At 41.2% G+C, this 26,720-nt stretch overlaps 1 protein-coding gene and 1 long non-coding RNA gene across 3 annotated transcripts in view; one reads left to right on the top strand and one right to left on the bottom strand.

The window, feature by feature from the left end:
* Window positions 1-1,050: 1,050 nt before the first annotated feature.
* The window catches only part of rnf152 (ring finger protein 152), a 111,746-nt gene continuing 86,076 nt past the window's right edge, over window positions 1,051-26,720 (bottom strand). For both annotated transcript variants that reach the window (XM_050056691.1, XM_050056690.1), the window contains exon 2: window positions 1,051-10,061. In XM_050056691.1, the coding sequence (XP_049912648.1) occupies window positions 9,227-9,871 (645 nt within the window). In that variant the 5' untranslated portion in view covers window positions 9,872-10,061 and the 3' untranslated portion in view covers window positions 1,051-9,226. The remainder of the gene's footprint in view (window positions 10,062-26,720) is intronic.
* LOC126397741 (uncharacterized) lies at window positions 22,863-25,538 on the top strand. Its single transcript, XR_007570707.1, has 3 exons — window positions 22,863-22,979; window positions 23,856-24,014; window positions 25,445-25,538. It is a non-coding gene; the product is annotated as an uncharacterized LOC126397741 (long non-coding RNA).

The following is a 26,720-nucleotide window of genomic DNA, read 5'->3' as shown; positions in this document are numbered from 1 at the left end:
AAATTTCTGTTTATTTCAACCTGTCTCCTATCGTCCTAAATTTGTTTCAAGTGACTAGTGACATAAAAATAATAGTTAGCATGTTAGCCGTTAGCCTAGATACAGCCGGGGCGCATTAGTAGCGTCAGACTTGTTTAAACGTAAGTGAACGGGCATACTTCAAGTGCAAAATTAGTCCACTAAACAAGCTTTTTCTCCACAAAGACCGCCTCATATCGTTAGGATAAATGTCAGAGAACATATAGAAAATGACATGTAAACGTGTTGTCTTACCTTACCCGTGTGGTGCCATGTTTGTTTACCATTTAGCTCTGCTTTCCAAAGCGCGGCTGAAATATCACGAGAACAAGCAGCGATCTCATACCGTGCCTGAAATCCCTTTAAAGTTTGAGCCCTAAAACAGGAAATATATTTAAATATCCATCTGTCTTTGATCAATACACAGAACCTAAAAATACGCTTTTGTACAAGCATGAAATTAGATCATAAGCTGCTAAAAACTTTTTGCAAATGCTGGAAAATAATAAATGTTTAATAAATGTTGAAATGAAAATTAGGGGGAAAATGGTCCACACTTTGTCATGGATGCACTTGAAATAAAACCCTATTCTGTGGTCATTAAAGTAAAGAACCCATCATTAAGAGCCAGCCATGGCTGTGGCAGAGCAGTCTGTGATGAGTGTTCTGCCACCGCTGCCTGTGAGGAACAGAGGTGTTTTGCTGCAGCAAAGCCGGCTGCAATTGGTCCCTGGAGAGCGTTAATTACCTCCCTGACACTATATCAATAAATATTTGAGGAGAAAAGAGGTTCCTGGGGGTACACAAAGAGATCCTGCTTTCCACTGAGGTCACTCAACCATGAAATGTGGGACTTCAATAAATAACGCTGCAAAGAATAAGCTTTTTTTTATCTTTTAGTGGAGTCCATTTTGTTAAAAAAAAAGAATAATTTGTGAGGTTATCTGTGTTTTTAAGTAGTAAATGTCAAGTACAACTAGATGCTTATGTTAAAGCTGAAAAAAGAGACACAATCAGACCACTTAAAATGAAGACTACTGGAGTCCTTACTTTTCAGATTCAGAGCGTTTGCTTTAATAGTTCACCAAAAACAGCTATCAGCTGTCGTTCGACCTGACACAAACAGGAAACTACAACAGGAGCTTCATGGCATTCTTTTTTTTTTTTTTTTTTACAAACACACGGGCACAGAAATGACAAGCCTCCTCTCCTGCCTTCTCCAGATGTAACTCCTTATGTTTCTGTAAAAGTCTTGTACAGGGCAACTTTTGATTTGAAGAAAAAAACAATTATAACAGAAGACAGGAAGGAGATTCAGAGGTGCGATATTCTCTCAAATCACAGGAAAATGTCATGTGAAAAGGTTGATTTATGACGGGAACAGACCTTTATCCTGTTTAGAATACTCTGTCTTATCATTCGTGATCTTCTATTGGGAAATGTTTAATCTAACAGGGAAAAATATAAAAAGCCATGTAGCCAAAGGCCAAAGTGCATGTTCTTGGTTTTGCATGACAGCATTTTAAAGTGTTTGATGGGATTTTACTGCCTCCAGAGCAATAAGCTCATATATCAGCATTGTACAGACACTGTAAGGGTGAAAAAACAAGGTGCATTGCTTCTCTATCCACTACTGCTCAGTGAATATTGGGAGTTGGTTCATTAAGATAGGCAGTAGGTGGAGCTAGTTTTCCAGTCAGGTGCCACTGCAGAAGAGGGAGCAACAAGATGACAAAATTAAAGAGCGCCAATCAAATGAAAAAAAGACAATGGATGTATAACAAGAGAGAGCACACTGGACAATGGAAATAGACAGTTCTGTGCTCTTGGAGAATTTCTGATGACAGCCCTGTGAGCATTTAAGTGTGTCATGCGCCAGCCAGAGATGACAAAGAGCGCTTGCAGCGGCCTGTGCAATGACAGTACGTCACGACTGTGCATTATTATTTGTTCACTTAATCTGTTTCCATTGCACTTATGTTTTGTTAGTTGGGTTTCCATCAAATTAAGCGCAAATTTTAATTTAATTTATGTACTTTACCATCCACTACTGTTATGTTAATATTTTGCTGGTTCACTGAGATAAGCAATAGGTGGTGCTAATTCTCCATTTAGGTGCCACTGCAGGAGAAGACGGAGCAACAGGACGCCTTAATTAGAAAAGCACCAATCAAACCTCAAACGAAGGAAATCAATGGATGAACAATAATGAAGAGAAGACTGGACTATGCAGACAATAGACAAAGAAAGTTTTGAATAACTGATCTTACAGCTGTGTGCTCTTGGAGGAGTTCTGGTAACAGCTACACTACATAAACATCTAAACAGCTGATAAAAAGAGTATGCAGTGGCCCATACATTCAAAGTACATCATCATTCATTCACTTAATGTGTTTCTATTGCACTTAGTCTCATCAACTTTTCCACCTCTCTCAAGCGTAATAACGTTTTTGTGATATTTGGGGATTTTTTTTTTTTTCAATTTTTGGTGTTTCCACTCCTTTTTTTAATGTGCAAATTGTAAACGCGCACAGGTGGAATGCCACATTTCTGTTAATACACCAACTTTTCTTCCTATTCCCTCTACTACTTTTTTTTTTTTGCAATATTTAGATTTTCTTTTTTCTTTTTTTTAATTTTGGCATTTCCATTCAACTTTATGCTGAAATTGAAAATGCACTTAAAAAAACCCCACACTGAACTGACTTGACTTGAGGGTCACCCCTGTGGAAGGAGGTTGCAGGAAAAAAATTGAACTTCTTAACCACAGCCTATACTGAGGCTTTGTGTTGAAAATCTCCTAGCAACCACACCTGGTGCAGTCTCATGTTGTGTATACACCAAGCATGACGCAAATTTTTGCGTCGCGCTATTCCCATGAGTTTGAATGCCAGAATATTTTGTGTTGACAAAATTCACTTCAATACACTTCATATGCGCCAATAACTAGCGTCATATGAACATGAAATCACTGAATCGATGAATATTTGTCTTCGGCATCATATGTCCCCAAAGGATCTAAATGCTGATTGGCTAATGCAGCGCAAATCACTTAAGTTCAGATTTTTCAACTCTTGCGAATGAGTGTATGACGTGAAATCGCGCTACTCGCTTTATTTGCGCAGCTTAATTCGCGTACTTTGTATCATTTGCATCGTGTCTATTGCACCCACCAGAGGGAATTCATGTCTAATCGCATCTTTACAGTATATTGACTCAACACGTAACTTAATCATGTTAAGTGTTTTATTCACCCTCAGTGTAAACACAACATCAGAGGTCAGTTGATGAAAAAGAACGCGAAAAATACAAAAGATTGTTGTTGTGTGAGTAAATTCTTCTCAGGCAGGATAATTTCTGAATGCAATCAATCTTCTTGTGTGAAAATCTGGTTAAAACAAGTGATGAGTTATGATGCTAATATTTGCTCAATCATGCTTTGTGCCAAAGTGAGAAAAATCCAGTCTAAAACTGTACACATGAGCTGAGCACCTCTCCAAAAATGGATGCACAGATGGAATATTAAACGGTCAAGTTCACCTAAATTACTAAAAAGCATATCTTTGCACTTACTTTAACACAAAGTGAAGTCTAGTACGGGGTCCTTAACATTCCGAAAGGAGATAGTTTTTATTTTGTAAGTTAATAATCTTGTCCCCACAAAACAATAACTTGTTCCCAAAAGATAATAACTTGTGAGCACAAGATAAAAGTTACTTCCTTGTGCGCAAAAGATAATAGGCCAACATGTTCCTACAAGATAATAACTTGTTCCAACAAGATAATACAACAAATACAAAAAAAAACAACCTTTTGGGACTTTAGGGGCTTCGTAGATATGGCTGGTTTCAATTTGTCCAGGCTTTGAGATATCGGAGTTTCAACACATTTCAAAAGCAACAGCTCGAAAACACTTTCGAAAAAGTGAGTCCCCATAGAAACCACAGTCAATTGTTTCTTGTTTCAATTAAATCTGTCTGGAGTTTTAAACAGGAATGGGGACGTCCTTCTGGAAAGAGAAGTTACTGTTGTCCATTGTGATGGAGGCAGGTATCTCAAAATCTCAGCAGATAACAAATTTGTTATGTATTGATAGGTGTAATGTCCCATTAGTAACAGTTAAGACTGTCTTGCAAGCATTTCAGGATACTTTTATTCTTCCTCCTTCTATTCTTTAATTCCCCCAACAGAAAAATGGTGAAAGTGAATTTCAGCAACACCATCAAGATGAAACATTTCTTAGTGCTACTTTCTAATATGGCATACATAAACAAATGGTTTTAGGAAATACTTATACATTGTTATTCATGCTTTATAGATCAGTAATAATAATTTAAGGGCAGGTGGAGCAGTCTACTGTCTATTGAGTTCCTATATATGATAAAATACTGATTTATAAAGCATTGAGCCATAATAAAGCCATCATTCACAACATAAAAAGGCAGTATAAAGTATACCCTACTAATAAAACTGACATGTCACATAGCCTTCCCAAAGATATCCCCAAAAATGATTTATGCACTTTTTTGTTTTAACTGGGATTTCCTTTATCACAAAGTTATCTCGGGCACAGCCAGAAAACCACTTCAATCTCAAGTGCTGAGAAATTAGCAAGTATTTCAGTCCGCAGAGTGCAGAGTGCTCGGAGCTAAAAATATTTCAACTTTCAGCGAAGCAGCGCCGCACTTCAAAAGGACTTTCAGTGTAGTCTCATAGCAACAGCCAGAGCTGCAACCAGCACACATTTCCCAAATGAACCAGTTCAGCTGAACTTAACTCCCGTTTCTCACTGCAACTGTGAAACAAATAGTTGCCCTTTTGGTGCCTGAAATGCTTTCATAACAGAATATTCCTGTGCAGGAAGCATTAAGCTGCAAAATGGATGACATTTATTTTGATTTCATCCATTTCAGTCTGAATTAAATGTCTTAGGTCTCCTTTCTCTTAAAGAGGAGAGAAATCTCAGACTTTGCTTCGGTGAAATGGGGTGGAATAATGTTTATATGGAATGCCAAATCAAAATGAATAAAAATCAAAGACAAATTCTGCTAAGATTAAAAAGAACTTATTTTCTGTTAAATAAAATGCAAAGTGGTGAAGATATAATGATATGGGTAGTCAAAACAGATTTTAGAAAGCCCCAGTTTGAACAAAATATATATAGTTTTAGGGAAAGGTCACTTCTTCGACCTTCAGTGATTAGGTCATCCATAGTTTAGATGTGTTAGATACCTCTAGGAATTATTTTTAAGTGAACAAGTGGATATACGCATTTATACATAACACTGGTACAGTATATAATTCTTTATATACTAAATACCAAAAATACCAAACACTTTCTTTCCTTATGTTGTGTCACTGGTGTGTCATGCCATCTCTGAGTGCCCTGAAGTGTACTGAATAAGTTGTTTTTTTAGAGCAACACACACACACACACACATACACACAGAGCTCCATGATCTCAAATCTTAATACAACCAAGTAAAACATATCAACAAAAAAAGTTTCAGAAAAAAGACAAATTACAATCATTCTGTACATGACGAGGCTGCTGTACAAAAGAGTTCACCCTGTTTGTGAGCACTGTACACTCCATTGCTTTAACGATACAGTAAACAGACAAATTGCTCGCCTCAACATATAAAAGTGAAAAAAAGAGAAGCATCCATCTCTGCGGATGCGAGAGATATTCAAAAGCAGATAAATCGATACAGCCGTCATTAACTGGAACCCTGCAGCGCCCGCCCACTCCTGACCCGTTACTGACCCATTACTCACACACACAAACACACACCATCGCACTGTTGAGCCCATGTCCACCGGTTTTCTAAATTAAGGAAAGTATTAAGATGAAGGGAGTCGATGGTGTGTGGGCTGCTGGTGAAGGCCTGGTCAAAGCTGGAGAGTCCGTCTTTGGAGGACGATAGTGGTCTGCAGGTGAAGGTGAAACGTAGATGAGCAGTAAACGAATGGTAACACACTGAGCATCCGTGGGAAAACACACAAATGGATGCATTGTAAAGAAAAACTTAAAACAAAAATGTTGCCTTGAATGTCCAATATTCCATTACGCAAAAAAAAACTAACTATAGACTTATGGGCTTTCTTGCCAAGAGTTAGATGAGATCAATACCACTCTCATGTACAGCAGAGGCAGGAGGCAGTTGGCTTTGATTATTTTAGCATAAAGCCTGGAAGCACAGGGAAACCGCTAACCCTGCACTCTTCGGGGTTTAAAGTACATTTACTTCTGAAGCTCAAGAATTACTGAAACAGTTAATCTCGTTAAAAAAATCCTTAAAAAGCTCACAAATGACTGTAACATGTTAAATCTTGTTTGTTTAAACCATACAAAAATGTTTAAACTGTGGTTACGTCCTGTAGGCTAACTAAGGGCCTGTGTCCAAAGAGTGTTTTTTTTTTTTTTCTCAGCACTGGCATCTTTTTTCAGTTGTTCTTTTTTTTATGCAACCGCCCCCTGCGCTCTGAGTTGCCACTTCTTTAGCTATGCTGAGGTCTACAGTCACAACAAAGACAAAAAAAGCTCATTATTTTGGGAGCGGACCGGCCTGCGGACACTGGATGTTGCTGGTGAGTGTTGTGCTTTCCAGTTCGCTTTGTAGGCTTGTTGTTAACTGTGGTCGACCCTCTGTTAATGTAGCATTGTGTTAGCTACCGAGCTAACATTGGTGTCAAGATTGTTGTCACAGAAACATACCCATACACAGTGCGTCTTTTAAAAAAGCACTGGGAGCAGGAATTTATGAGGCGCTGGGATGAAGCACTCCCCAGTACCCTGCCAACAATTTTCTGCTGAGGAAAAATGCTATGTGGACACAGGCCCTAACTCACGTAGCATGTAGCTCCCCATAAAACTGCAGGGAAACAGCTAGCCTAGCTCTCTTCAATGTTCAAAAACACACAAGCACCGCTAAAAGCTCAAAAATTACTGGAACATGTTTTATCCTGTTTGTTTAAACTGTACAAAAATATTAGGGTGCTGTCACACCTAGAGTTCGCTTGCTTTGGTCCGAATCAGGGACTAATTTAATTACAAAATTGCATAATTTTCTAGAGTTGGTTTGTGTTCGGCAGCATTTACAAGCAGACCATATCTGCCTTGTGCGAGAAAGCTGCTCTTGATTGGTCAGAATTTCTGTGCGGGAAAAATACAGGAAGTAAACTAAGCGTTGAAGAAGATTACACTTGCAAAATAATGCAACACTTTCTAATGTCACAATGGAGGGACAACTACACAGGTTGATTTTAACGCTGGTCATCGTGGACTATATTGTGGTCATTGTTCATTTTAGTCAAACCATACAGTTTGAAAACGAGGTGCGGCCCCAACTAGAAAACAATGTTTTGATGCATTGGATGTGCTGAATGTGCATATTAAGGCAGTGCAGGAGGAAGCGCACATTAATAATCCTCCAGGACTGTAACATGCTCATGTTTAACCCAAACAAAGCGTTATGTGTGTGCAGTTGGTTCGGATCGAGGTTGGAACACGTTCTCATCACAAACGAACCGCACTAGAGTTCGGTTGTGACAGGACCAAGACCACCTCTTCAAGAAGGTCTCAGTCTGGTTGTTTTGGCGCGCACCCAAGCGTGATTGCTGTGTTCATACCTGTCCAAATGAACCTCAGTTAGGGGGTAAACGAACTTAAGTTCAATTGACCATTGTACAAATTAAACAAACAAGATTTAACATGTTACTGTAACTGTTTTGATTTAGAGGTTCAAATTAAGTGTCAAGATTTTAAATATAGGAGAGCGCCAGGCTAGCTGTTTGTCTCTGTTTCCATCTTACACTTGGCTAGGCTAACTGCATCCTGGCCCTGGAGCTGCACATAACACAAAGACATGAGATTGGTATTGATCTTTTTTATAGCTTACTTTAAGACAGAATTCAAATAAACTTCTTTCCCTAAATATGAATCAATGTCTTTAAAAAGAAAAAAAAGTTCTATTCATAGTATTTTGAGCAATTTCTTTGTTTATCATATAGCCTGCATATTTTTGGCAACAAGCATCCTAAAAGAGGGCTGTACAACATTTTCCCAACATTTTCAATATAGGATGGCAACTAGTGATTATTTTACTTACCAATTAATCAATTATTTCTTTAATCATTCTTTTTGTAAAGGATTTTTTTTTTTGAAAAAGCAACCATCGAATTTAGCTGGCAAACAGTCCCAAGAACCCAATGCTATAGAATTTACAATGATATAAACAGAAAAAATCCTTCAAAACAAGCTGAAAACAATAAATCTTTGTCTTTTTTTTTGCTTGAAAAATGTGAAACAGTAATTTATTAACCAACCAATCTCTCCATGCCTGACCATTTCAGCACTAACTGAAACTGAAGACTGAATAGAGCAACTCTTTACTACCCATGTATTTGGTTTGGGCTTGTAACAAGATGGCATGAATTAAGAATAAAATCCATGTTTTGTCCTTTGTTGACAACAATCCCTTTACTAACTACATTGAGCCATCACAGCAACAGTTTGTTCTGAGCAGGAACAGGTTGTATGAAAGGGAAAAAAAGAAAAGCTGTCTTGATTTTGAGTTTCCCAGATGATTCAGATGGGGCCAGACGTGGATCCTGCACAATTAATTCCTGCAGCATCAGAGAACGGAGAGCAGCCAAGTCCGAACTCTTTGTACTGCAGCACCAGCTGGAGACACCACACTTGGAACCTACACTCAGCTAAACAACACTATGATAACTGATGTACTTCTACAAACCACAGACTAACGGGCAATCCAACGGCTCTGAGTAAGAGTGAGTGTCAGATCGGCCCCTCACCAAAAGCATATCAGCTGGCCAAAAACAAATCAGCTGGCCAAAAACATTTCTGGAGTAATTCCCAAAGCGGTCTTTCAGAGAAAATGGAAGGACAGGAAAGGACGGGAGTTTAAGGGCCAGCAAGAGGAAATTAAAGGTTTGTATCTATATTTCCATTTTAATTTCTGTCTCCCAAATAAAAAAAGGGACACAATGGCAGACAGTTTGTGGATCTCCTCCCTGCCCTCCTCTTCTTCACCTGTTTCTCCCTACATTGCTCTGTAGTTTCCTTGGATGCCCATGATGTGAGTTTAGTCCCCTCTCCTCAGCAGAGTCCTGCCCTGAGGAGAGGCAGAGCTGGTGGGGGAATCCAGGGGGGGTCCGCAGCAGTCCGAGTAGCCTCCCCCCACCCTCAGCCGCAGGAGATGACAGTGAAGCGTTTGGAGATGCAGGACATGTTGTGCAGCACGATGCCCAGGAGGAAGAGCAGCACGCAAGCCACCAGGATCACCGTGCACACACCGGACCATGTAGAGCCCTTTCCTCCTCCTCCCACTGGGCCAGTAACTCTTCTCTCGCCCTCCCCTCCCTCCAGCCCAACCCCCACACCCTCCAGACCCATAGCCAGGCCCAGAGGCTGCTGCTCGGGCACGGTCACCACTGTCACCCCCTTCTGCTGGCTGCCCGGCAGGAAACGACATCCCAGCTCCCCCGGCAGGCCCAGCGCCCGCTCCTTGGCAACAGGCAGTGGCAGCATGTAGCAGCCGTTGCTGGGGAGGCGGATGAAGACAGGCGTGTGCTCAGAGGCGTGAGGGATGGCGATGACAGTGATGATGTCCGGATCGTCCGGGAGCTGGGAGACAGACAGGCCCGGCGGGAGCTTGGTGACGCCACGGCACCATGGACAACGAATCTCCTTCTGGCTGCTGCGCATCTGGGTCAAACACACTGAGCAGCACGTGTGTCGGCAGTCCAGGAGTTTGGGCCGCCGGCGAGGGCTGTAGTAGTTGAAGCAGATCTGGCACTCCAGAATGGAATCTTGGGAAAGAGTCTCCATTTCGTTAAGATGGGCAGGTAGTCCCTTATTATATTCACTGGCAGATAACAGCTATTTCTTTTGGACGAGGTAAGCCAAACAGGTCTGGTAGAAAGGTTGCACAAATCCAGGTTAAGAAAGCACAACGTCCACCACCATCCACGACTTCACAGTGATGTCACAGCTCTTTGGTGGCAACATGGTCATCCATCTGCAACAGAAGAGAAGATAAACCAGTGATGAGACACTGAGGACAGCAACAATAAAAACTATGAAAGAAAAAGCAAGTACTTTTGATACTTAAATATGCTAGAAAAGGCAACAAAAACTGTCTGTGGAAATTCGGTTTTCTTACTTTAACAGGAAGTAGATGGTGTTATTGTTAGGGCTTAAGTTTAGGGCTTCTAAGTCGAAGATTAAAATCATCAGTGAGAGACCCCTCAGTCAACTGAGATTCTTGAAGTCGTACAGTCATTTTTAGTTTGTTTTTTTGTTTGGTCAACGTGCAGTGCGCTTTTGGGGATGTATCGGTCCCCAGATTTAGCTGCTAAGCCCATCAATTTCAGCTACGGTCCCAGACCCAGGCCCAGGGTGAGCCTGAACAAGACGTAGGCAGTTGCCTAGAAGAAGAGAGACTTGCCCTGTTGTGCTCTGAGACAACGTTATCTTCTGCCTTGTGCTACGAAGTGGTGAATTTACAGCTCACATTGACCTAATACTTTACAGTCTCTGGCTTTTGTCGGCAAAAAATGTTGCCCAATCTGTCTTTACTGTAGCACACATTAGCTTGGAGGGCTAACTTGGCTTGTTTACTATATTACATGAACATCACTGTCACACTGAACGTCCCACCAACACACACATACATTATGCGGGCGTATTAGTCAGGACTAACATGCATAGCGCACTTTTGAGTCAAAACTTTTTTATTTACTGCAACTGACTTCTGGAACTAAATATCAGTTAATGTATCACTTTCATTGGTTCCACATTATGGGTATCAGTATAGGCCCCATGAAACATCACAAAAATCATCACAGTGTGTTTGCTCTCTGCACTTATCTATATTATTTCTTTCCAACCCTACAATCATAATCCTCACCACTACTCTATATGCATAACCTTAATCCACCACCCCAGAGCTACATTTCCTGTTTTATCCTTATAAACCAACCCCCCAAAAACTGTCCTCACTCTGACGGTGTAAAACTCAAACTCTGACAGACAAAAAAAACAAAAAAAACAAGTACAGAAACACTCTCCAAAGAAAAATGCTTGCTCAAACTAAAGGCAGTTGCACTCCAAGTCTGTATTTTTCATTCAAAATAGTTGGGGTTTTAAAAATATATATTACAATCGTATTTGCACACCAACTCCTAAACATTCATCTGTCATTGAAGTTTCGAAACAGGTTTGAATTTCTGTGTGTTTTTCTATCAAAAGCCTTTTTTGACCAAAAAGCAGTGAAGTGGCGTACGCATACATCCACAACAAGGGAGAGGAACGGGGTGCATAGTATCGTTTAATAACTCAAGATAGCAGGTCAGCTAGTTAATCAGGTGGAAAATGATGACAAAGAGGAGGATGAGGACAGCAAACACAGAGAGAGCGACAGTGTGGAGACAGAGAGGAAGGACAGCTCATTCCCTTCAGGTAGCTGTGGTGCCAAATGCAACAAATAGAATAATTAAACGCATCATACAAAACTAGAATAACTGCCTCGCAGTTGTATGCCTCAGCACCAGTCAAGGTGCAGTTAGTTTACATCCATGTCTGTAAAACCATGGGTGCTCCACACACATCTTCCCATGGAAGAGCTATACAACCAGCAGTTTCAAGGTGGACACCCAAGATTAGAGTCGCCAAATGTAACCTCTACTGTTGCTGAGTTATGATGTTGAATAATTGCCAGAAAAGTGTTTATTCAGAACATTGTGATGACCTTTTGGATATAAAATGTCATCACTATATTGTTAGATCCTATTAGACATTTTCTGTGAATTTTTTGTCATATTTAGCATGCATGAATTCTTGAGTTCTGGTCAAAAACATGTTTTGTGAAGTCACAGTGACCTCGACCTTTGACAATTACCTACTAAATTGTTATCACCTCATTGCTGAGTCCAAGTGGATGTTTGTGCCAAATTTGTGGAAATTTCCTTAAGGTGTTCCTGAGATATCTCTTTTCCAAAGTGAGATGGACGCAAGATCACAGTGACCTTGACCTTTAACCACCAAATTCTAATCAACTAAATATTAAGTCTGTGTGGAGACTTGTGCCAAATTTGAAGAAATCCCATCAAGGGGTTTTTGAAATATTGCAGTCACGAGAATGGGATGGACGGACAGACATACATCAGTTCAAAACAGCTGCTAAAAAGCTTCCTCCCAGCATTTGAAAATATCAAGCCAACAATGAGCAGAGTGCATGGTTTGTATTTAAAGAGCAAGCACTGCAGTTGTTTAACACTTGTAAATGATGCTGAACATTTTTACAGACTACTGAACTCACAGCACGGAGTTAAGGTACAGACCTGACTGAGGGGGTGCAGCTGTCAAACGATGCATCACAAACGGCAGACTTAATATCATGTACAGCACACATTGTACATATCAGCTGGCAGCTGGCTTCAGTAAGGGCGAGTTCATGAGACCCTTGGCCTCAGTATCTGTGTTAAGTATGGCTAATTCTTTTAACTGTCTCCTTCAGGCCACAGACTCCACAAACAATTTCTTCCTCCTCCTCCTCCTCTTGCATAATCATGTCTACCGTGTTAATCCATGCGGAAGCCGTGATAGTTTTCTTTTACAGATGATTAAACCCTGTCAAAATAGCACCAAGGAAACAATGAATACCAAACAGGCCCTGCCGACTTTTCCTTTTATTTTTCGTCCAAATTGTCAAGTGTGAAAACTGCTGAGGAGGGAAGATGACTAGATTTTTCTCTCTTTCTCTTTGCTGCCATCTCAACAGAGCCGATGTCCCTCCGGGCACGACTGTGGGTAGACCGCAAGAGTGAAGAGTGAGACAGATGGAGGGCGAGAGATGGAGAGAAAAGTGGTGCTAGAAACAGAAAAAGGTGACCACTGATTGCCCCGCAACACTGTACATCTCAGTCCTTTATCAAAAACAAGATCTCAGGCAATTAAACTTGTCATGGTGCCCTGTGGGGACACAGACGTGGCAATGACAGATAAGAGTGTGCTCACACCAGGCATGCTTGGAGCCATTTATTCAGTCTGGAGTCCTTTAGTTTGGTTCATTTGGACAAGACAGAATGATCACATTCAACCTTGGGCGGTGGTAAATAACTGCGACAAGACAAGGATTTGATAGCATTTTTTTGGAACTGAAATCCCACATAGAATCAGCTTATCAAAACCTGAATCCTTTTGAGAGCTTTTCATCGATTTATCCATCAATATCTAGGGCCAGGGCGTTATTGCAGTAGACTAAACAAGGTAGCCAAGATGCCCTTGTCTGTAGCCGCGTCCTTCAGCTCTCCCTGCGGATCCTCAGGCACTGCCAGGCCGTGTAATGTAAAATCCCTCCAGTGTGTAAGGGGTCTGCCCTGGGGTTTTCTCCAAGTTATCCTGACCAAAATACATCCTTAGTAGGTGTCTAAACTATTTCGAAGCCACCATTATTTGTATTTAGGTTTAGCTCTAAGGATGCACCTATCTGACCCTCTGGATACAAGATACCTTCTTCAGTGGGTCTAGTTCTGTCAGGTGTGATCAATCATAAAAATACAGTTTGGTAAGTTTGGATTCACTGTTTCTGCTATCAGTTAAAACATCCACCAAGTCAGGATGAGCTGCCAGGCCAGTTTTAGCACTTAGATTTATGTAAAAATGATCCCAATGAGTAGAGAGATTTCGAATTTTGTAAGAAAAGACAGCACTGGTATCGAGTCTATAATTGGTATTCCTGAGTTGAGTATGTGTATCGAGACAGAAAACAGATGGCTGTAGCAGACTATAAGTCTGGTAGGGTTTCAATTATCTTAAAAAGGAACACAATGAGCAAAAATAGTTTCTCTGTTGAGAGCTGGATCTTTTGTTACATACATCTCCTCAATATTACGTGATGACATTAATCAGCCCCTCCAGGATGTTGTGATGTTGAAATTGCAAATAAAAGAGCAAATTCAACCAATCCCCTTGAATTCTGTGCAACATTGCAATTTTGTCCAACCACATCAGCTTTTATGCCAATCTGACCAATCACAGCACTCCCCCACATGACATCACTGAACTCACTTCCTTGTTTTTGGTCATGAAGATACAGACGTGCAACACAAACCACTCACATTTGCTAACAAAAATTACTGCTGAAGACCGCACAAGGAAAGTCCCTGACGTTCTGCACAAAAGCAAGGGTAAGCTGTTACACTGCGTCCAACATTGTGGTCCACACAAATGACAGTTATCGACCAACAAACTTTTTTACAGCAAAACACACCCACTAGAATGGCTGAAACATGTTGACAACAGGCAAATTACCACAACAAAAACTGTTGCATCTAGATCTATTGCACATGCTGGAAGAATGAAGGCGAGGTAATGGGAACGTTAATGTAGTGTAACTCACAAAGTCAAAACAGTGAGTTTCTATTCACACTGGAACAAAATGCCTTTGATTTTTTAACGAATTATACACAAAAAAAAATCAAACTATTTTTGCAAATTTCACTTCACTTCAATTTTCACCCCACCTAAAAACATTGTGCATCACAGTATTTTAGAAAAGCTGCCATGTAGCAGGCATTTTAGGCTGCATCAATCCCAAGAAGTCCTGAAGGAAGTGATTAACATTAACACTAGTCCATACTCATTGGTATCTTTGTCACCTTCTACCTATGCCAATCCTCAATGCCTATGTGCAGTTTGACATAGATTGACCATGTCAGTGAGTAGAAAAACGTGGGACAGACAGAATGACTGACAGAATGACACACTGACAGTTTCCGTGATTATGTACAGCATACCATACCATGATTTAGTCATACCAAAATTTAGAAAAAAACAACAACATTGGGCCACAGGGGGAGCCACAGCGATCGGTCGCATTTTAGCCATTTTTCAGCATTTTTCTGTTGTTATAGCGCCACCCAGTTGCCAATTAGAATTAAATTTCTCCAGTCACCTTGAGGCACCCTGTTCTACATATCTACCAAGTTTAGTAAAAATCAATATGGTGGTTAGGCCTAGATAAGAAATTGGCTCTCTAGCGCCCCCATTTTGTTTGATTGGGTCAATAATAGAAGGTTCCCCTCAGATTATGTGTGGTCATATGCCTACAAAGTCGCGTGGTGATCGGTGAAACCCTTGAGATGTTATACACCTTTATATGATGAGCCACGCCCTCCGCAATATTTATTGCCTAATAGAAGCTCAGTTTTAGTAAGTTTTCCAACTTTTGCCAAGAGGGAACTTTAGATATTGGTCCCTAGGTTATGTTCACCAAGTTTCATGCAGATCGGTCAAACTTCCGCTTCAGTCTCATGTACGTCTCCTTTCTTTGCCCTCTCCCTCTCCAGCCAGGGTCCGGAGTCCAGACCCTCCCAGCCTCTCCTGCCTCCTCACTCTGCACTCCCCTGGTGACCTAGTTTCTCCACACCGTCACCGAGTCAAAGTCGAGGAAATAAAAAAGTGCAGAGAAATCCTGGCAGTTTTTTGGAGAAGTGAAGAGAGGAATACGAGCACACAGGAGAGGGAAGCAGAAAGAGAGAGCTGCCCTTGAGGGGGCGAGACAGCCCAGGGTATTACTGAATCCTTTTCCCAAAGATAAGGATTAGCTTTGATCTGACATAAATGCTTTGTGGCTCAATATTCCCATACACCCAGTCACTCTCTCTCTCGCCTTCCCTTTTCCCTCTTCCCTTCTGACTGAAAAGCTTTTCCTCCTCTGCTTTACATCAATTCTTCATACTTTTCATCGGGTAGTTTCTTTCCCTTTTCCCCGCATTCAACCTTTTCCTTTCCGCAACTACCTTTTCACATATTTTCTGCATGTCAAGGACTAGAATAAAGCTGCACAATAAGGCAGCATTTCCGACAAGTTAATTTTGTGCTATGCTAAATCCACACCCCAGAACTTAAGTTCTATGTTAAACAAATTATTGTTTTTACACAAAATGAGCAACAGTTACCAAACCAGAACTTCTTTCAATACCTATAATGCCAACAGGGTGACGTGTAGCATAGCCATAATTTTGAACATTTTGGTGGCAACTCAGCACTCTGAACTGCCAATTCAAATAAACCCCATCACAGACCGAATGGGTGTAGTTGCTGCTGCGGGAGTGTGAGCTCTGCACCAGAGACAGTTGTGAGAGTCCGCTACTTCACACACAGTGACAAGGCTAATGGTTATTAACAGGTTTAATGACAAATAACGAAACGTTACAGTGTTGGTGTGAGTTTGTTGGGACCATTTAACAGCTCAGTGTTGGATGTTAGCCACTGCTGCTGTGTTAGCTCGTGCTAAGCGGGCAGAGGTTGAACTGACCATTCTCCGGGAGTGGAGAGACAGCAACAGAGAGTTTTCTGATCTGTTGGGGAGTCGGAAACAGACCCCCAGCACAAAAAAAAAAGATCAAATGCAGGTGTCAGCTGAATGGAGATATTTTGACACTATTTGTTTCTGGGTTATTTTGGTCGATACTAGGGATGCACCGAATATTCGGTAACCGAATATATTCGGCCGAATATTGCAAAAAAACACACATTCGGTATTCGGTGGAATAAGTTAAAAGCAAGGCCGAATACGGCGTGTTTTGATAACGCAATCAAACAGCGTGCCGTGACGCGCGGAGTAAAATGTCGGCAGTGTGGCGATCCGTCCCTCACTGCACTCGCATTTGCGACTAAAAATAGTTTTGAGTGAGCAAAATAGGCTTAAATCATTCAGCGCGCTGTGCGAGCAGCCTACAGATTTCAACCAGCAGCAGAAACGAAAGGCGAATCCCACCGATTGTGGGTTGAACGGGGGTCACAGACACAGACAGGAATGTATTCCTCTCAAATGCGGCGGCCATCGGCTTACCGGCGACAGAGAAGTCGGCTCCAATAATATCCTCTTCTTGGCATGTGGACTGCCCAGAAGTACCTGAACAGCCGAGCCAGCCGAACACAGGTATGTGACGTGTCAGAGGAGAAACGAGCCGTTCACGGCCCACAAACCTCACCGCACTTTAGGGACTGTTCGTTACTTATGAAGGGACTATCAGGGGAGGAGGGTGGCTGGTTGATTCTTATTTTATTTATTTATTTTATTTTGATCCCCCCTATGTTCATCACTCATTGATGCTGTTTTTGAAGTATGAATAAGTCAATAAGTAATTTATTCCATTGAAATATCAGTGATGTAGCCTATAATAGAAAAGTGATTTATCTTTTCATAAATGACAAAAGGCACATCTGTCTCATTTTCACTGTGGTATCGTGATACTACTCAGAACCATGATATTTTCATTGGTATCGTACAGTGGGATCCAATTTTGGTACCGTGACAACACTAATCTGGAGGGGGTTCATCTGCAAAAACTAATGAAAAACTAAACAACCATTTCGGTATTCCATACTCGGTATTCGGCCAAGTGTTTAATATTATTCGGCTTCGGCTTCGGCTTCGGCCACAAATTTTCATTTCGGCACATCCCTAGTCAATACCTTATGGTATTGAGTACTGATACCCAGCCCTAAATTCCTCAAATCAATGATTACAAAAAAGAAAAAAAAAACTAGAATTACTGCCTGAATGCCTCCACGAATCTGTCAAGTTGCATCTACAGTTTACATCCATGTCTGTGAAAACATGGATGCTTCACACATATCTTCCCCCTGCCAGCACAGAGGATCTATACAATCAGCACAGTTTCAAGGAGGACACCCAGGATTAGTGTCACCAATTCAATATCTGACCAGATCTCTTCTTCTGTTACAGAGAAGTTAAATAATGGCCAGAAAAGTATTTCTGCAGAACATTAAAGGTGGTCACAGCGAAGGTGACAATTGACCTTTTAAGTCACCATTTCATCATTATATAATATCCTATTGAAAGTGAACTTTTGTCATAATTAGTGAATAAATTCCTGAGTTATGGCAAAAAGCATGTTTTCTCAGATCACACTGACAACGACCTGCGACCACCAAATTCTAATCAGTTAATTTCCGAGTTCAAGTGGATGTTAGTTAATTTCCTCAAAGCCTTCCTGAGATATCGCCTTTACGAAATGACACAGAAGCAAGGTCACAATGACCTTGACCTTTGACCACCAATCAGTTCATTGTTGAGTACAAGTGGACATTTATGCTAAAATTGAAGAAATTCCCTCAAGACATTCTTGAGATATCGGGTTCACGATAATGGGACATACACACAGATGTACGGAATCTTTTGATCATTTTCTCAAATAATAAGTCGTTTGGTCAAAGAAATGTCAGAAAATAGTGAAGAATGCCCATGACAATTTCCAAAAGCTCAAGTTTACATATGCAAATTGCATGTTTTGTCCAAACCAAAAGTGAGAGACAAAAACTTTTGCTAGTTTAATATCATAGAATACTAAGAAAACAAGCAAATATTCACTTCTGACATTGATTTTTTGGGCTTTTTCCTTCAAAAAATAACTTAATTGATTGTGGAAATAGTTGCTCATTAATTTTCAACTCATCAAATCATCAGTTAATGACCTGTTGCAGCTCTATTCAGCAGAATGTATTGCAAACTCTGTATCATTAAGCTGTCATATCGAGGATTTTATCAACAGTTTTCATTTCATTGCTGCTCTCACTGTCAACTCTCCACAGCCCTGGTGATGACACAGTTGTCACTCAGATGGAAGAGATCGTCTGAGGTAACAGTGAAAGCACGGCCATCCAGTGTCAGTTTTTCACTAAATCTGAAGGAAATAGCACGTCTGCTCTTCAGGAGCTTGAGGAGCTTCAGCTTAACAATATGATTTATCGGTTCAACTGAGCTGTAACCAGGGCAACCTGGCTTTCTGGCGAATGCTCAGTTTGTGACCCATTTTCTATCACACCTACATAGAAATCCAACAAATAGCCCCCTAAAATGGTCTTGGAGCAGCTTTAAACAAAAGTGACAGGTGAGATTCTCAACTAGAACACAAATCAGTAGAAACCATTTAAAGGAAAGTTCAGGATTTTATTGAGCCTCTCTATCTGGTCTATTTTTGTAAAAGCGTGACTCTTTAATAATTCTGAGTGTTTTTGTGGCGTCATCAGGGGAGCAGGGAAGGACGTATGACTTCATAATGATGCAGAGTGACCGAGCGGCGGCCTCCACCACCCAGACATGCCTGTGGTCCACTGGGAGTATCCAAACAGAAAACATACACAGAAGACTGAACAGAAACACACACACACACACACACCTATATATATATATATATATATATATATATATATATATATATATATATACATTCCCTCAGGGCCTCCACACCCAATCAGCCCAGGAGAAAGTGCACTCGTCCTAGCAGACAGAAGTTAAAAATAACCGCCCCAGCCAGAAGTACACACATATGTGTGTACAAACACACACTTATATACACACTACTCTCACACACACACAGCTCCACCCAGCTCAATATAATAAACTACCTGGAAGCAGCAGGGGGGATGTGGGCTGTGAGCAACATGGAGGGAAAAACTTGGTAATCTGCAAACCCTGAGGTGGTTTAAACCAGTGAAATGATGATGCACAGTGTGATGTCACTGTTCATATAATGCATGTGCATGCTGGTTTATTATAGGTCGTGTGTTCACATCGAGCAGGTGAAAAGCAGTTTGTTACCTGACACGTGCAGGCTTTTTCAGGCATCAGCTCCACAACCTGGAGATGTTCTTTTACAGATATTTTACATTTAAACAGCCACTCACACAATAAGTAATATAACACAACAACTAATACAGAGTTACTAATTACCACCTCAGGGTTGTATGCCTCCACAAACCAGTCAAGCTGCAGTTACACTTTACACCAATGTCTGTCCAGACTCATTTGTAGCCATGACAGTTGACAGTGCTTTAAATATGGATGGTGCTGCAAAGACACTACATATTCTGACACTTGGATGCTTCACACACATCTTCCCCACAGCAGCACAGAAGATCTATACAATCAGCACAGTGTCAAAATGGACACCCAAGATTAGAACCACCATTTCAGTATCTGACCAAATGTCTTCCCTTCTGTTCCTGAGATGTGGCATTCAGTAATGGCCAGAAAGATGTTTTTGGAAAATATTATGATGTCACAGTGAAGCTGACCTTTGGCTTTTGGATATAAAATATATATATCAATACATAATATATCAATGCATCATTTTATCCTATTATATATCTGTGTTAAATTTTGGCTTAATTACCATATGAATTCTTGAGTTAAGGCCCAACCCTTGACCTTTGATGACTACAGTCTCGTCATTTCATACTTGAGTCCAAGTGGACATCTGTGCCAAATTTATGGAAATTCTCTTAAGGCTTTAAGGAGATATCATGTGCACAAGACTGAGAAAGACTTCGGGCTCATTTATGCTCAATGTTAGACATGTATACAGACACGGATGGAGCCTTCTGTCTGTATTCGGCGTTCATTCATCCATACCTATGCACGTTTTCTGAAATCTTACAGATACGAAAAGAAAGGGGGCAGTACCATCATAGATCACGGGGGCAGTTTAGCGTAGTTCAAGTAAGATACATCCGTAGGAGACAACAAAGACATTTAGAAAATGGTGGAACAGATAGAATCAGTAATACTGACATTTAGATAGTTTGAAACTGACAAATCTATTTTCGTCAGTAAGGGGAGTATAAATGAGCCTTTAAGATTACAGTGACATTGACCCTTTAACACAAAAACCTAGCAAGTGAGATAAGTTTTTATTTCAAATTATCTTCCTACTATGATCATAAATGACAGTAACAGTAAATATGACATGCTTTCACTAGAGAGCCATGTCTTTTAAATTACATATCTGCAAAAAGAAAATCCAAATTTAAAAAATGTGCACACTTGAATTGAATTGAACTGAATTGAAAACGTAATAATAAATCCTTTTAAAAAAAAATCGTTGGAGTGACACCAAGTGGTCCTTGGCCCATGACCGCACATTCAACTAAATTTCATTGAAATCTGTTGGCAAGCTTTTGAGATATCTGTAACCACCAAACACACCAACAAATTAAAAAGGACTGAAAAGTCTGTGGCAGCAGTAAAAATCATGCCTGGACTGATGCCCATATTCACCCGTTTCTTCATGAGATTTTAACAGATATCCTAAGTCAATAAAGCCATTGCTCAGCTCTTCTCCAATGTACCATCCTTAATTCCCAAACATTTTCTAACGCTATCTTTCCTTCCTCAGATAACTATTAAAACAGCAGAGAAACTGGCAGGAGCAAACACATTTCCTAGCACTTTCGAACTAGCCAGAAACAATGAAACTCAACAGCTCCATTTGGAGTCTGTCCATGCCATTTGTGGCACTTTCCATTATGATAAATGCAATGTGCTGTGATGCAGGTTTTGCATGTTGATTTTATGCTAATTGCTTGTCACTTATGCATGCTAAAGTATGAAATTAATCTCAATATCCTTGTTTGTCATCAGTGAATAAAAGCCGAGGTGGTAACAGATGGGTCAATTAATCTCGACATGTTTCAGCCATGGGATTTTTGCAGTAACATAAATATTACAACTCAAAAAACATGCCAAATGAAATTTGTTCTTGTCTGAATCTTGGCAGGCGAGCGGCTGAGGAAGGGGGCGGAGTTAAGATTGTCCCTCGCTGCGGGGAGAGAGGTCCCTCTCCTCGCTCCACACTTGGACTTATTTTCATTGTGCCGATGGTGGCTTGGAAAACCGCCCCTAACTGTGTCACATGGGCAGAAGGGAAGGCGGCCGGTTCTATTTCTCCCTCTCTGGGAGCCTGGGCTCAGAGCAGCAGCCCACCGCATCCATCCACCCCTCCCTCCCTCGCAGCCCGGCCGCACATACACCCCCCCGAGGCTCGGCTCTCTCTGCGGACAGAATGGTTTTATAGTAAGGGGAGGAGTAAAGGGAGGAGGGCAGGCTTTAGTGTGGACGGTTAGTGACGTCATTCGCCTCGAAAAAGAATCATTCGCCTCCAATGTAATGTAATGTAAATTCAAGTGTAGTAACCAGATTTCAAGCTGTAGAGGGCACTCCATACCACATTTTTAAAATAAAATGTAGATTTTCAACAGTTTGCACTAAACTGTCAAGATTTTGAGCAGGATCAGTCAGTAACACTACTATACAACCAGAAACAATGATTATCAGCTGAAAAAAATGGTTTTAGGGTTTAGTTACTCTTTAAGTAGTCATGCAGGAGCTAGAGAGGCTAAAGGGCAACAGCAGCTGCTTTTTATGCTCCACAGTGCTTCCCTGTGTGTTAATCCAAAACTCATCAATTAACTTAAACTGCAGCCCATTTTTCATATACATTTCATGTTAACTACACAGGCGAGAAGGACAGAGAACAGTCTGTCCTTGACTAAGGTTGCAGTGTATGGTGTGGATATGTGTTAAAATAAGCTACTGTGCTTATCCCCACCTCTTCAAAATAGCTGTCTGAGGATGACTATCTAACATCTTGGCTTTAGGATTAAGGTTAGAATAAAGTTTAAAGAAAAAAAAGAGATTTGGCATATAGTTGTGTGTTAAGGTCTAAAGAAATGAAGAAAAATTATACACTGTAAAATTCAATAGCTGCCCTGACATACATAAATTAGTTAACTTTACTAGGTTATCAACAAAATGCAGTTATTACTGGTATTTATGAAGTAACAGTTACTTGCATGGTAAAAAAAAGCAAAATACTTAGTGTTTAGAGTGAATATTACTTTATTTTGAGTTAACCTCACTTGCAACAATGAGTAGCAAGAGAGGCTGGGGTGACGACGTGGGATGAGAACCGTTAAATTCAAAAAGGATGAAGTGCGCATGCGCAATAGAGTCTCCCACCAGCAGACAGACAGGGCAGCATGTTGACCTGCTGAAGAGACCCTTCAGCGACTCTTCAGAGACCCTGGATTTCGACTCGACTCGACTCTTTTGAAGAATAATAAGGTAAGTTATCAAGCAAGTTTGTCTGTTAATGTGTTTTAATGCCTGCTATGACTACGTTAGCATTAGCTAGCTAACGCTAGCTGACAAACAGGAACGGCTAATACGCAACTAGCAGAGCCTGTTCAGGCCATGGTTCAGGCAAGTTTTGGCGGTTTCCCCGCCATCATCCCGTGATCTGCTTAAATCCTATTTTAACTGTCCCCTAGCTTTGAAAGTCCCACATTTGAAATGTTGTAGCATGAGTTTTCTGTTTCCCCCAAGTTGACAACGAAGGCATTTTGGTCGGACTTTAGAAATTTGTAACGTGGAAATTACGATTTTCATTAAACGCAGCATGAATGTGTTTGATGTAGAGACGAGGTTAAATGAGGTTCGTAATGCACTGTCACTGTCTCCCTTGGAGAAATGGTGAAGAATGACAAGAGGCTACAGCAACAGTAAGTTAACTTGCTTGTAAAAGCTAACAGTAAAGCTAACTGTGAAGCTGCTTCATTTACGTGTTGGGTGTAACGTTAAACGGTAGCCAGCGTACACATTTTTGCCTTCAATACAGCGTGGGTGAAGGAAAAATAAGTTACGTGAGTGAAAGCAACAGTTGGGGTGTGTACATTAAATGTTAGGGCTGCCGCAATCCACCACACGGCCGTAGTTAAATTTACATGGACTAGAGGAGTCATTTGCTCTGTGTTAATTTGACTGCAGTTGTGAGTCTGCTGAAAATCTGATGTTGCGCACCGGTCTATGGCCTCACTGAGTGCACCGATGAACGAGTCCTCTCCTTGTCCCTCGCGAGCTATGATAAGCTGTAAGTCACGTTAAGCGACCTGTGACCAACAATGAGTGAGAAATCGGCTCATTCTTTATTTTGTGTTGTAGGTGTTTGCAGAGTTCAACAGGACAGTCACCAAAAACCTACAGATGGACTTTTTTGATGCCCAGGACCGCCACACACCACGCTTTGTCTCGATCTTCAAGTCCAAGAGAGGAAGTGTGGGAGAGACCCTGACTGAGTTGGTGCAACAAATTGATTCAGGGGTAAGTCTATGAAAGGCTTCTTCTATCTTTATTTCTCATGGTAAGTTGACTTCAAATAGTGATTGTTGTTTTGTTGCTTTTTTTGCAACAACAGTGGTTAGAGGGGAGAAGATGGGACATGGCTGGAGAGGCATCAGTAGTATTTTATTTTGGGGGGGGTGCCACCTTTCTCATGGTTATAATGCTATTACCGTATTTCCTCAATTTAAAACTGGGCACCTATTAGCAGCCGGCCTCTTTTAGTAGCCGGGTCTAAAACAATTTTTAATAAATAAGAGCCGGCCCCTTTTATAAGCTGGTGGCTTTAATTTGCAGTTTTACAGCATTCATTATGATTGCTGCTGATCCAGGCGAGACAGCATGAGATGAGATGAGATGCTGCAGCTGCAGCGGAAAAGTTTCAGAGCGACACAATCGCACAGCGCATTTAAACGTAATCTGACACAGTGTGAGTTTTTATTAGTATATTTACAACGTAACTGCTGTGGAAAAAGTCCGAAAATAGCACTTAATCCTCTTTTTCTTCGAGTAGTTTCGACCCAGCGACACACACACTCAGTGACAGAAGTGGACAGGAGAGGACGAGGGGGAGGGGGAGGGGGAGGAGCGAAGGGCTAGCTGCAGCGTCACTGAACATGACGTGGTCACCGACAGTCAGGAAATACCAGCACTTTAACTTAACAGTTCACTAACACTCTTGAAATATCAGTGCTTCAACTTAACAGTACAGTATCTGTTCTGAACTATCTTTCTTACTTGTAACAGCCATAACAGTAAAGGCCCGAACATACTCGGGCGTACTATAAGCGGAATGGATGTCCGCAGTCATTCGGGCTTCCATAGTCGAGCGTACTTCCGCGTTGTAGTTTACTGTAAAAATGTCTGTGAAACACACTACATTACCCACAGTTCTTGCACGTCGATGTGAAAAATACATGCCGAGCAGTCGCTGGTGCGTGGAGCGGAGTCCACGCGGTCGTAAAATCTGAGCTTTGCGCGCACAGGGCTTGCGGACGTCTGCTTTTGGTCCGGGCAGACCTCCGCAGGGTGCATTTAATGGTGTGAAGCTAGTTTTTGGCCTGGAAGAACAGTCTTCCTGAGACTGTGATGTATGCAAGAGCTGTGTCTTAATGATGATCACAGGTGTCCAACTCGCCTCCACTAATGGACTGAGATGGATTGTCCCAAGAAATATACAGTATAAGATACAATGTAAGTACAACCTACAACCCCTATAGAGCTTATGTTGCTATTCGCTGTTAAAACTTTGGATTTTTTCTTAAAAATCAATTCTCCAATCAGTAACTGTTTGCTTTACTGTCAAACAATGTGGTGACACTTGTTTCATATAGACTTTAACAAACATTTTTGTACTGTAACTTTTGAATGCCCATTATCTTGAGCTTAATTTGTTCATCATCCACTTCTAGAAACCAGATGTAATGGCAATGCGCACCATTGTACTCCGAGGCCTCCCTGTTCTACTTGGTGATGACCCCAGTAACTTCTACAACACCTGCTTCGTAAGTTCTCAAAGTTACATCTTAAAGGAGCACATACAGTTCTGGGGGAATTAGCTTTGTATTTATCAGTATCTCACTGAGAGTGAGATAAAAAAAAATGTAATGCTGAATATATATCCATGAGTTCAGTACAAACATTATGGGCTGCTTGCTAACTAACAGTTCGGTGTATGCCAACAGGGTTACCAGCCTAGCACCTGTGAAGTGAGAGGAATACACCTTTCATCTCCAAAACTGAGTTATTTAAATACAAGACTGTGTACATATATTTTTAGTGGTTTCTGCTTTATTTTGAGTGATCCAGTGGAGAGAGACAGGAAATCCAGGGGGAGAGAGAGAGAGGATGCATGCAGCAAATGTTCCAGGTCGGATTCAAACCCAGGGTCGCTGCGGTAAGGACACAGCCTTAATGTGATACACGCTCTACCAGATGAGCCAACAGGGCGCTCCTGACCTTGCATATTTGACTTAAAAAAAAATAATAATAATAAAAATCTAAGTTTTAAATGCAGATGCATTTGGTTTGTCTGGTAGTTCACCTGGTAGAGATGTATCACATATCAAGGCTGAGTCCAAACCACAGCAGCTGGGGCGCTTTGGTGCATGTCACCTCCTCTCTCTCACCTGCCTTTTCTGTCTCTCTACTGTCACTATCAAATAAAGCAGAAATTAGGGTTGTCAAAAGTATCGATACTCCGAAAAGTATCGATACTGAAACGCTGTATCTGGATACAATACTAATTTACAAAAGTATCGATACTAACAGTGCACACCACCTCAGCGCCTGACGGGTGCGCGCGATGGGTCCGACGGACACGCGCTGTGCAGGCAGCGTCTGGAAGGCCACGCTGCAACCCGACTTGTTGTCATCGCTATGCATGCATGCACACATTTCTGTTGCCGTAATATGGCCAGCGCGGCTCTAGGAGGATCAGAGCAGCCAGTTTTGGTCAAAAATGATAAAGGAAAAAGCGCTCTTTGGAAATATTTAGTGAAATGAACACAGCACGCTGCAGACGGCAGGTACAGCCCCTCCCCTCACTAGCAACTGAGCAGCTGGTGTCGCCAGCATCAAACTAAAATATAACTTCTAAAGTTAATGTGGGAAGTAAGCAGAAAACTTTATCAGTCATGCCCGTCAGTAACATTAATAGACAATGTTAGTTTAACAGGACAACACAAT

The sequence above is a fragment of the Epinephelus moara genome, chromosome 11 (genome assembly GCF_006386435.1).
Source record: "Epinephelus moara isolate mb chromosome 11, YSFRI_EMoa_1.0, whole genome shotgun sequence".
In the NCBI taxonomy this organism is placed as follows: Eukaryota; Metazoa; Chordata; class Actinopteri; order Perciformes; family Serranidae; genus Epinephelus; species Epinephelus moara.
This window is presented reverse-complemented; position numbering and strand designations above follow the sequence as displayed.